Genomic DNA, 12281 nt, shown 5'->3' on the forward strand with positions numbered 1-12281 from the left:
TTTAGGCGGAGAAACATTGATGGTTTTCAATAAACAAATATTAAATAAATATTTTATAATGAAATGTACATAAATATATAGGTTTTATGATTTTACTTACTTGATTAGTAATGTTGTTAAAACGGTTATAGTTGCCTTAAAATTTAAATTGTTCTAAAAATGTTAAAAACATCGATATATTGATATTTCAATAGATAATTCTCCGCTTTAAATGAGTATTTTTACGTACAAATTAGTGTGTATAGTATTTATGCCTATTTGATTAATTGACTGAAGGATGATTTCATTTTCCAACACACACACACACACAACATTTTCCCAGTCGGGTGACTCAGGAAAAGGGTTCACATTGAAAATGATTAGATTTAATATTTAATAATTTAATAAAAAAGCTCAATATCAGGGTTAATAATTTAAAAAGTTAGCATTTTTTTTTTTTTTTTTGCTTTATCGATAATATTGTTTAAATAAATTAAACAGAATATCGATTAATTATACATATAATTTAATTATTTTTGATATCTATAAATTTATATTTTATTTATATATTTTTTTCGAACTATTTTTTATCTGTTTTTGTACTATTCATTTATTGATTTCTTTTTATCTATTTATAATCTTTTTTACCCTTTTTTTCAACCTGAATATGTATATTTTCTTTTCTATTTATTTTAATTTTCCTTGGAAATTTAAATGCCTAAAAATAAACTTTAATTTAAACACTTTTAAGGCCTTTGAGCCAAAAATACTTTCTTATCGCTCCCGCCTTACGTTAATAACTCTTATCAATGCTTTCTTTCCCAGAAAACCCCCTTTAGTGACCACTATAAATTATAATTTTACTTCTTAATTATGCTTTTATTATTCTGCGACTTTTTATAACCCCCAAAGATTAAGATGGAACGCAGACAAAAAACTTTCCCTTGTTTATTTCACGGAAGTCAAATAAAGTTTATCAAATGGCAAACTCATATGGCTAAGCCGAAATTTGAACTAGATTTTAGATCTAGAGAAATATTATTTCAAGCTTTTAGTTCCATTTCCGTTAAGGATTCCTTCTCATTTCAGGGAAAAGGTAACTCCGTTCTCCGTTCGATATCCTTTGAATGAATGAAGCCCTAATGAGCCGCAATCGATCAACTTTGCTGATATGTGTGTGTGGCACACCCTAATGCTCTCATATATCCTTCTCAGTGGTCGCAGGGGGTGGGGGGGGGGGGGGAGATACTCAAAGCAGGGGCGTGGCAAATGGCGTTGCATTGCCAGGGGATTAACAGCCAGTGCCAGTGGCTGCCCGAGGGATAATAAGTGCATTGGAGCATCAAATCAATAAAACGCGCACACATCGCCCACGGTTGCTACACACGCACACCCACACACACACATGGGACACTGGACAGTGTGCCTCATACCCACACCAAACTACGCCTGGCACCGAAGAATTCGCTGCATCAGTGACTGCGAATTGCGAAACATTGTTAATTTATGCAAATTTAGCCAACGCCGCCGCCGCCGCCTCGCTTTGTGCAACGCCAATGAGGCAAGAGAGTCGAGCCGCGGAGCTCCACTGGAAGCCACCGCTGCACCACTGCAACCGCCATCGCCATCGTCATCGCCAAAGCCGCGACCGCAGCGCCAACAACATTAACGGAGAGGAGCACCAAGCCATAGAGAGAGAGAGAGAGCGAGGAGGAGGACTCGACTCCTGGCCGAAAAGGGAGCTCGTTGCGCCCTTGCATAATTTTCGAGCCACCCAATGCTGCCGCCTTTGCCTCATTTGCATGACTTCTACTCACCCAACCTCCCCCCTCCCTTCGGGCAGATGCGGAACGGGAGCCGACCTCAAAGCCTATTTGGGTCCACTCCAGCCAATATGCAAGTGCCGGTTGCCAGTGGGTGCCGCCTGAATTAGCACACTCACCTAGCCAGAAAGTTTCTCATCGATGGCCACTCTAGCAGTCATAATATTAAATACAACACTCGACACTGACAGAAAATGGGTTTTTTAAATAATTTAAAAAATTAATAATTATGAGTAGCACACATACAACACCACATATATGTAAATAAGCACCTATGAAACCACACACACACTCACATATGCTCGCAACTGATCATAACCGTGGCCGATAGCCGTCACTTCATTCAGAAAATGCTAAAACCAGTTGGGAATTACAAGTGCACTCGGGGAGAATTTTTATAAAATTCTTTTGTTTTTGTTTGTTATTAAAAAAGGCTGCCAAAAAGCTTTTAAAATTAACCACAAAAATTATATTTATGTTGTCTTAATTATAGATTTTTTTTAGTTGAGGGAACTTTTTAAAGTATAAAAAAATATTTTTTAGATTGATAAAATTATAATTTAATTTTAATAATAATTGTATAAATGTACCAAATATATAAAAATATTTTTATGAGAGAAAAACTTGTTATACAATTATAAAAATAAATAAACCCTATCCTAAACTACTTACAAGTTATTATACTATTCCAAGGAATTATAAATAATCAAAAAATACCTATTACTACCATTACTTTATTTACTTTCAGTGTATACATTTTTGATAATACGAATATATATGGCTAACTGTATTTATTGTATTGTCTAGACACACGAAAACCGCAATGTGACTGCGCCTGCATTGAATTTACCATTTTTCATTTTTATTATATATATATTTTGTATTTTTTTTACAACCTGGCTTAACCGCATTAACGGAAAAAAATAAAACTGAAAAATAAAGTAAAGCAAATTCCACTTAATTGTTCAATTTCATGGAATTCACGTGGCCAAAGGGCTCAAAGGGCATATAATATAGTATGTATGTAGGCAAAGTTCAAAGGGTGGCAGGTCTCCATGGGATCCATGACAGATGTTAAGCGCACCTTTCAACCTCCGGGGAGTAGAGTGTAACGTGTATCCATTTCATATGATAATTGAGGGCTTCAAGCGAAACTTGGATTTCTTAATTGAAACATTAAAATAACGCCGGGTTTTTTTTTTGTTTTCATCTGACTTCAATGCAAACTAAAATATGGGATATGCCCTAATATATATATAAAAAATCTGAAATCTGATTACCTTAACCCCTGATTTACTCTTCAACAAGTCTTAAACTGCAGCATTTTAAGCTCTACGTTTGCAAATGCATTATGCAATATCTCTGAGAGATTACACTTTGATTGATATTTGAACTTCAGCCAAGTGTCCGGCCTCCGATTGTAAATTCCAAGGGCTGCGGTTATACAATATATATAGTTTGGATATATCTCTCACTCTACCTTATCTCAGCGCGACAAGATCTGTCCCCAAATGTGATGTGCATTTCAGACAGTAACCCACCTCTTATCGGGTTGATAAAGATGATGTTAATGATGATGATGATGAAGATTCGCCTGCGTCATTTGGCGCGCTAGGGAACTGCACTCCGAGATGATGACTCTTTGCCGTTTTGGGCGACTGATGACCCCACCTCGACCGGAACGGGATTGAGTGAAATTAACTCCAAAAACAACAGAGAGATAGTATAGAGAGAGAAATTGGGCCTGTTCCTCTACGTGTTTATTTATCTTTTGCCGAGGTGCAAATAAAGCAAAGACACGAGTCAACGGAAATGCGCAGCCCGCTTTATCAACATTTGCCTTGACGTTAAAAAAGCTGCCTGGCCGAGATTAAGATTACGTATGTATATTTTTTGGTAGTAGAAGTCAAAACAATTGGCTGCCGGGAAAGAATGTTAAGATGTTAGAGATAGCAAAGACAACTGAGTCATCAACATCATCATCATCAGTTATCATTAACTATTTTTTTTTTAAATAAGGAACATAGCTTTTAATGGGAATGAGTGATTGATCTTATATTCTTAGGCTAAACCCCATTTTTAAAAAAGCATAAATGGGTATTTGGTGAGTCTTGTGGTTCACAGAGCTTAGTTCCTTAAGAAATTCTATTTAAATTTAGCTTTAAATGGGGTTTAGTTATAGATTTTTTATTCGGAGGCTCCTTGATTCCATTCAAGTGCCCCTCCCTTGCTTACAATCTTTAACCTCATATCAAATTGCTTTCTTTTTGGCTCTTTCTCTGGTATTACCTCCGCCGCAATATCATAAATTGGTTTAGCCGGTTGAGGCTCTTATCAGGAAGGGGGGACAAACACTAGCGATAATCGTAACGTATTTGGCTAGCGTCACCACCACCACCACCACCAAAAGCGAATCTTCTGAAGATTTTGCTTGCTTGTGGGGAAGAAGCTGCGAGGCGATAATTTCGCATATAAAGCCGGGAGGTTGGCGTACAGAGGATAGTAACGATTCTTCATTCGAACCAAACACATCCCAAACACGACGACAACGACAACACGATGACAACGAACCGATCCGCCAGATTTCTGGTGTTGCTAGTGGTAATTGCATAATACAGTGAATCGAAAAAATAAACGTGCATCGAAGAATAAATATTATATTCGATTCAATTCGATATCAGTGCTAAAAACTATATATTTAATTTTTTTTTTGTTTTTTGTTTTACTGTCTTTACTGACGAGTTGTAAATATGTATATATATATATATTTTATTGGCACTTGGATACACGCACACATGCCTCGCTAAAAACCACAATCCGATAATATCAACCGAATCCGAATCCGAAACCGTAGCTACCGGGACTCTTGCTACTTTGGATAACGTTCAAAGCGCTCGGCGACCAATCGAAAGTATCCTATGCAAGTGAAGCTAATGAAGCAGTGACAAACAGTGCACAGTGCGATCCCCCTTTCCTGGATGGATCCCAATTCCACTAACCTGCTCTCTCCTCTCTCCGCTTTCCCTCTTGCAGCTAACCTCGCTGGTGGCCAGCCATCAGGCGAATGCAGCCGCCGCGGGACTCAAGTGCGGCGGCAAGACTGCCGTTTGTGTGGGTCCGCTCTCGTATCAGGACTGCCTGGACGATGTCACCACTGGACCAGTGATTTCCTGCGAGCCCAACACCCGCTGCGTCACCGAGGGCCTGCAGATCTGTGTGCCAGTAAAGTCGGCCGCCGCCGAGGCACCCACAGCTGCCGTGGCCAAGATGGTCACCATCACCGATAGCCCCGTCAGCGAGTCCGCTCCGCTGGTGGATGCCGCCAGCTCTGGTGCTGTCGCCGGTGTAAGTGAGATCTCCACCGAAGGACCGAGTGTTGCATCTAGCGTCGCCGCCGAGTCAAGTGCTGCTCCGGAGGTGACAACCGCTGCACCGGCTGAGACCACCCAGGTGCCTGCTGAGACCACCACCCAAGCTGCCATCGAGGAGACCACCACCACCCTTCCCGGCGAGGAGACAACCACCGACGCTGCCTGGGACTCCAACGTTCCCGCGGACACTACTCTGGCCCCCGGTTCGGACGGAACTAACCCAACCATCGACCCCAACACCCCCCTGAACCCCAATGCACCCGAAGGATCTACTAACGAACCCGGTTTGGTCGAAACCACAAATCCCGCTGAAACCACTGACGCCCCCGCAACCACTGCTGACCCGAACGCTCCGGAGGTGACGACTGTCGCCCCTGGAACACCTGCCGATGTCTCGACTGCCGCTCCCGGATCTCCTGTCGAGAGACCAACCGCTGCACCAGGATCTCCTGTCGAAAGACCAACCGGTAAACCTGGAACTCCGCCTAATGTCACGACCGCTGCCCCTGGAGCTCCTGTTGAGGGATCTACCGCCGCCCCTGGAGCTCCTGTTGAGGGATCTACCGCCGCCCCTGGAGCTCCTGTTGAGGGATCTACTGCTGCCCCTGGAGCTCCTGTAGAAGGATCTACTGCTGTCCCTGGTGCTCCTGTTGAAGGATCTACTGCTGCCCCTGGTGCTCCTGTTGAGGGATCTACCGCCGCCCCTGGAGCTCCAGTTGAGGGATCGACTGTTGCCCCTGGAGCTCCTGTTGAGGGATCTACCGCCGCCCCTGGAGCTCCTGTTGAGGGATCTACCGCTGCCCCTGGTGCTCCTGTTGAGGGATCGACTGCTGCCCCTGGAGCTCCTGTGGAGGGATCTACCGCCGCCCCTGGAGCTCCAGTTGAGGGATCGACTGCTGCCCCTGGAGCTCCTGTTGAGGGATCTACCGCTGCCCCTGGAGCTCCTGTTGAGGGATCTACCGCCGCCCCTGGAGCTCCTGTTGAGGGATCGACCGCTGCCCCTGGTGCTCCAGTTGAGGGATCGACTGCTGCCCCTGGAGCTCCTGTTGAGGGATCGACCGCTGCCCCTGGTGCTCCTGTTGAGGGATCTACCGCCGCTCCTGGAGCTCCTGTTGACGGATCTACCGCTGCCCCTGGTGCTCCTGTTGAGGGATCTACCGCTGCCCCTGGTGCTCCTGTTGAGGGATCTACCGCCGACCCTGGAGCTCCTGTTGAGGGATCGACCGCTGCCCCTGGTGCTCCAGTTGAGGGATCGACTGCTGCCCCTGGAGCTCCTGTTGAGGGATCTACCGCTGCCCCTGGTGCTCCTGTTGAGGGATCTACCGCTGCCCCTGGAGCTCCTGTTGAGGGATCTACCGCTGCCCCTGGAGCTCCTGTTGAGGGATCTACCGCCGCCCCTGGAGCTCCTGTTGAGGGATCGACCGCTGCCCCTGGTGCTCCAGTTGAGGGATCTACCGCCGCTCCTGGAGCTCCTGTGGAGGGATCTACCGCTGCCCCTGGTGCTCCTGTTGAAGGATCTACTGCTGCCCCTGGTGCTCCTGTTGAGGGATCTACCGCCGCCCCTGGAGCTCCTGTTGAGGGATCGACCGCTGCACCTGGTGCTCCAGTTGAGGGATCTACCGCTGCCCCTGGAGCTCCTGTTGAGGGATCGACTGCTGCCCCTGGAGCTCCTGTTGAGGGATCGACCGCTGCCCCTGGTGCTCCTGTTGAGGGATCTACCGCCGCCCCTGGAGCTCCTGTTGAGGGATCGACCGCTGCACCTGGTGCTCCAGTTGAGGGATCTACCGCTGCCCCTGGAGCTCCTGTTGAGGGATCGACTGCTGCCCCTGGTGCTCCTGTTGAAGGATCTACCGCTGCCCCTGGTGCTCCTGTTGAGGGATCGACTGCTGCCCCTGGAGCTCCTGTTGAGGGATCTACCGCCGCCCCTGGTGCTCCTGTTGAAGGATCGACCGCTGCCCCTGGAGCTCCTGTTGAGGGATCTACCGCCGCCCCTGGTGCTCCTGTTGAAGGATCTACCGCTGCCCCTGGTGCTCCTGTTGAGGGATCGACTGCTGCCCCTGGAGCTCCTGTTGAGGGATCTACCGCCGCCCCTGGTGCTCCTGTTGAAGGATCTACCGCTGCCCCTGAAGCTCCTGTTGAGGGATCGACCGCTGCCCCTGGAGCTCCTGTTGAGGGATCTACCGCCGCCCCTGGAGCTCCTGTTGAGGGATCGACCGCTGCCCCTGGTGCTCCAGTTGAGGGATCAACTGCTGCCCCTGGAGCTCCTGTTGAGGGATCTACCGCTGCCCCTGGAGCTCCTGTTGAGGGATCTACCGCCGCCCCTGGAGCTCCTGTTGAGGGATCGACCGCTGCCCCTGGTGCTCCTGTTGAGGGATCGACCGCTGCCCCTGGTGCTCCAGTTGAGGGATCAACTGCTGCCCCTGGAGCTCCTGTTGAGGGATCTACCGCTGCCCCTGGAGCTCCTGTTGAGGGATCTACCGCCGCCCCTGGAGCTCCTGTTGAGGGATCGACCGCTGCCCCTGGTGCTCCAGTTGAGGGATCTACCGCTGCCCCTGGTGCTCCTGTTGAGGGATCTACCGCTGCCCCTGGTGCTCCTGTTGAGGGATCGACTGCTGCCCCTGGTGCTCCTGTTGAGGGATCTACCGCTGCCCCTGGAACTCCTGCTGATCCCGATGTCCCTGCTGGTGGTGCTCCCGGAACTGGTGCTGGTGCTGCCCCTGGAACTCCTGCTGATCCCAATGTCCCCGCTGGTGGTGCTCCTGGATCTGGTGCTGGTGCTGCCCCTGGAACTCCTGCTGATCCCAATGTCCCCGCTGGTGGTGCTCCTGGAACTGGTGCTGGTGTTGCCCCTGGAACTCCTGCTGATCCCAATGTCCCCGCTGGTGGTGCTCCTGGATCTGGTGCTGCTGCTGCCCCTGGAACTCCTGCTGATCCGAATGTCCCCGCTGGTGGTGCTCCTGGATCTGGTGCTGGTGCTGCCCCTGGAACTCCTGCTGATCCCAATGTCCCTGCTGGTGGTGCTCCTGGAACTGGTGCTGGTGCTACCCCTGGAACTCCTGCTGACCCTAATGTCCCCGCTGGTGGTGCTCCTGGATCTGGTGCTGCCCCTGGAACTCCTGCTGATCCCAATGTCCCCGCTGGTGGTGCTCCTGGAACTGGTGCTGGTGTTGCCCCTGGAACTCCTGCTGATCCCAATGTCCCCGCTGGTGGTGCTCCTGGATCTGGTGCTGGTGCTGCCCCTGGAACTCCTGCTGATCCGAATGTCCCCGCTGGTGGTGCTCCTGGATCTGGTGCTGGTGCTGCCCCTGGAACTCCTGCTGATCCCAATGTCCCTGCTGGTGGTGCTCCTGGAACTGGTGCTGGTGCTACCCCTGGAACTCCTGCTGACCCTAATGTCCCCGCTGGTGGTGCTCCTGGATCTGGTGCTGGTGCTGCCCCTGGAACTCCTGCTGATCCCAATGTCCCAGCTGGTGGTGCTCCTGGAACTGGTGCTGGTGTCGCCCCTGGAACTCCTGCTGATCCCAATGTCCCCACTGGTGGTGCTCCTGGATCTGGTGCTGCCCCTGGAACTCCTGCTAATCCCAATGTCCCCGCTGGTGGTGCTCCTGGAACTGGTGCTGGTGCTGCCCCTGGAACTCCTGCCGATCCTAACGCGCCTGCTGGAGTCATTCCATCGATTCCTTCGCTTCCTGTCGGACCAGGCTCTTGGCCTTGGCACAACCGCCCGAACATTCCAAACCTCAACTGGAGGCCCAATCTCCCGGGACAAAATGGCGCCGATGTCGAGGCTGTTGCTCCTGGCAATGGACTGAACAATGGCAATGGAAACGTAAATCCTGTTCCTCCCCATCGTCCACTTCCCTTCTGGCCCAACTGGCAAAACTGGGTTAACAGCTGGCGCACGACTAAGAGGCCAGTGACCGAAGCTCCTGCCCAACCCCAAGAGCCCCAGGTTCCTCAGAACCCCCAGCAGCCCCAAGAGCCTCAGGTTCCCCAGATCCCTGAACAGCCTCAGCAGCCGGGACAGTCGGAGCAGCCGAGCAACAACAGTCCCGAGACCGCTGAGAGCGTAGAGCAGGCTGCCCCAGCTCCACCAGCTTCCAACGAGAACGCCTCCGTTGAGGAGAGCAACAAGGCCTCTGGCGAGAAATCAAAGGATAAGCCCAAGTCCGCCGAAGACCAGTCCAAGGAGAAGGAGCAGGAGCAGAAGAAGCCCAGCTCCGAGGAGAAGGACAAGGACAGCAAGGAGAAGGAGAAATCCAAGGACTCCAAGGAGGACAAGGACACCGATTCGCAGAAGGACAACGAGAGCGAGGACGAGCCGAACTCCAAGGAGCGCAAGCAATACATCAAGGATCTGGTCAAGAAGCTAAAGAAGGGCGATGAGTGCGACGAGGAGGACATCTATCCCGATGTCCGTGACTGCCGCAAGTACTACCGCTGCGAGGTGAAGAAGTCCGGCAAGCACAAGTATGCCCACTTGCGCTGTGACAAGAAGAAGCGCTTCGACTGGCTCGCCCAGGAATGTGTGGACAAGGACGTGGCCCGCTGCCTGGAGAAGTAGGCGGAGGACTAAAACGGGGAATTAAAACTGCTGCTGCATCCGTATGATAATCTCACTCAATCCAAACTGTATTCTCTATATTGGCAATGATATTCTATCCTTAAACCTTGGTCCTACCTAATTTATTGCAATTTATTTTAAATACATATTAAAAATATATATTTTTTTCTTTTTCAAATAAATAAATCTTGAAATTCCTATAAATCTGGCAAATGGAGTGTGTTATTTATGGCTTGCAACTATTTTTTATTCAAATTATTATAACTCTCTTTAACTAATTGCTTGTACATTGCATGCAAAGTGTAGGAAAGAAAGCAGGAGACACATAAAAAAGACTAAAACAATAAGCAATAAGCAATATTCATCTTATTATTATATTATCTTCAAAAAATCTGTCCAAGAGCAATCGCGTCAGAGGAATAATCCTAACTGAACAGTTCTTTGGATTACATTTTCAATGGAGTCTGGCTTGAAGTCATAGAAGATCCTTAAAAATATACAAAAAACCCTTAAAAACTATCATATTTCGCGTCTTTGAACTTGCTTAATGGGTTCTTTGCGCAGCTGTTTCGAGTCTAGCCTAGTCACCACTTCTTTTTTTTTTTCTGGCCGAGATAACCCAACCTTAGTTCCTTCCAATTTGCTGATTATGCCTCCTCCTCTACCTCCTCGAAGGCGCATAATGAGTGAAGAAACTTTGGCAAAGTTTCCGTCGCCGCGCGCTGTGTTTCTTTAAAGCATCTCACTTACACTTGCCAAGTTTTTTTCCTATGTAAATATTTAGTGTAGCATAGAATTTTGAAGTGAAACGTAAACACGAGCAAAAAAGCGTTAAGGGGGAAAGTGCATTGGCTGGCTCCGCGGTGGCCAGAAGGCAGATGGAGCCGCTCCTGCCAGAGTCGGCGGAGTTGGAGTCCAAAGCAGTTCGGATTCGAGGCAAAAGCCAGAGAGATAGAGAGTTGGGGGAGTGAAGCAGAGCAATACACTTAAGTTGATTCGCTGTCATCCATTGCAGCTCATTTATCATTAGACAGAGTCACACAGGACTCCAGGCCTGGCGACAGTTTCAGTGTCGTCTAAGTAGGGAGTGGAGAGAGAGGATCAAGGACGGGGGACATGGGCGCGTCAAGAGTAAGCACAACACTTTGCAGGGAGTGAAAACAGGGAGACCACGACAACGGCCAACGACGACAACGACAACGACGACGAAGTAATTCAATTTTTATCGTGGGTAATTTTGTAACGAGAAACGAAGCAAGCAAATGCACAGGGGCGGGGTTTCTAAGGGGGGGGCTACTCGGCTATATATCTATATATATACATATATATGTATATATAAATGGCAGTCGCTGACCGTACTGATAAGAGCGAGATGGAAATGTTATACAGCCACTGACACGAGCATTTGCGGGCTGACAGCGAAAGCCAGCCAAGGCTTAACCCCCTAACACCCGAGCATTGCCTCCAGGCAATGCAAAAAACCAAAAGCTCATTTTCCACTTAAGGTCTAGACGGTCTTCCTTACCGTATTTTAAAGCTAATAACTAAAAACACTTATAAAACACTGATAGTTATCGAAGGAGTGAAGAAGCTAAGCAGGAACCAGTTGGGAATTCAAAGATATATTTTTTTATATTTCCTTTTAAATTACTAGATATTTTAAAACCATATTTTTTTAAGATTGTTATAAGAGTTTATTGTACAGATTTTGCTCAAAGTTAACTTTTATATGTAATAAAAAAATATTTTAAACCAAAAAATAAACTCTCTTTGGAGGGTTAAGAACATAACAGAATCCACAAGAAGATATCCTGGCACTGGGGGCTGTATGTCGTGACACGGACTGTTGCAACGCAATGTGCGACAATACGTTGAAAATTCAATTTGCCTGATGACTTGCTGTGGTTTAAATACGGCCAAAAAGCGACAGCGCACATTAAACTCATTGCCGCCGTTGTGGCCAAAACGGATAAAAGGCGAAACGGACCGACGACGACGACGACGACAGTCGATGGGCACCATGACTACACCCCAAGAACTCCCACCTATGTCCAGCCAGCTGCACATTATATACTTATGCATACGAGGCAGCAAAAAAAAATGTAAAAAAACGACGAGGAGGTCCACAAAAAAGCACCAGCAGCAGCACAAAAATATAAAAAAATAAAACCAGGCAGCAGCAGCAGAGACAGCAGCGCGCAAAAAGCGTAAACTTTGTTAACTCCATTTGACAACACGGCAGAGTGGAGCAGAGTGCAGAGAGTCCCTGGCCATCCAAGTCCAGCTACCAGCTACCAGCTACGTCCCGAGTCGGGTTGGAAATCCAGGCCGGGATCCAGGCCACATGGACCCACTTGAAGCCCCGGCCGTTGATTGCATTTCATGCGCTTGGAAAATCAATTTTTATTTAATTAATGTGCCTCGTTGCATGCATTACACATATGCCGAGAAGGAGCAGGATAACTCCCATGTAAAGCCCTGGTTTTATATTGCATATATAGGTTGATATATCCATGTGGAAGGAACGAAGTGATCCGAAATGTG

At 48.1% G+C, this 12281-nt stretch overlaps 1 protein-coding gene across 1 annotated transcript; it reads left to right on the plus strand.

Moving 5' to 3' along the window:
* Positions 1-4285: 4285 nt before the first annotated feature.
* On the plus strand, positions 4286-9950 carry Muc11A (Mucin 11A). Its single transcript, XM_017168848.3, has 2 exons — positions 4286-4403; positions 4836-9950. Exons 1-2 carry the CDS (start codon positions 4362-4364, stop codon positions 9735-9737), a joined length of 4944 nt encoding a protein of 1647 aa, XP_017024337.2. The 5' UTR covers positions 4286-4361; the 3' UTR covers positions 9738-9950.
* Positions 9951-12281: the final 2331 nt, after the last annotated feature.

The sequence above is a fragment of the Drosophila kikkawai genome, chromosome X (assembly GCF_030179895.1).
Source record: "Drosophila kikkawai strain 14028-0561.14 chromosome X, DkikHiC1v2, whole genome shotgun sequence".
Taxonomy (NCBI): Eukaryota; Metazoa; Arthropoda; class Insecta; order Diptera; family Drosophilidae; genus Drosophila; species Drosophila kikkawai.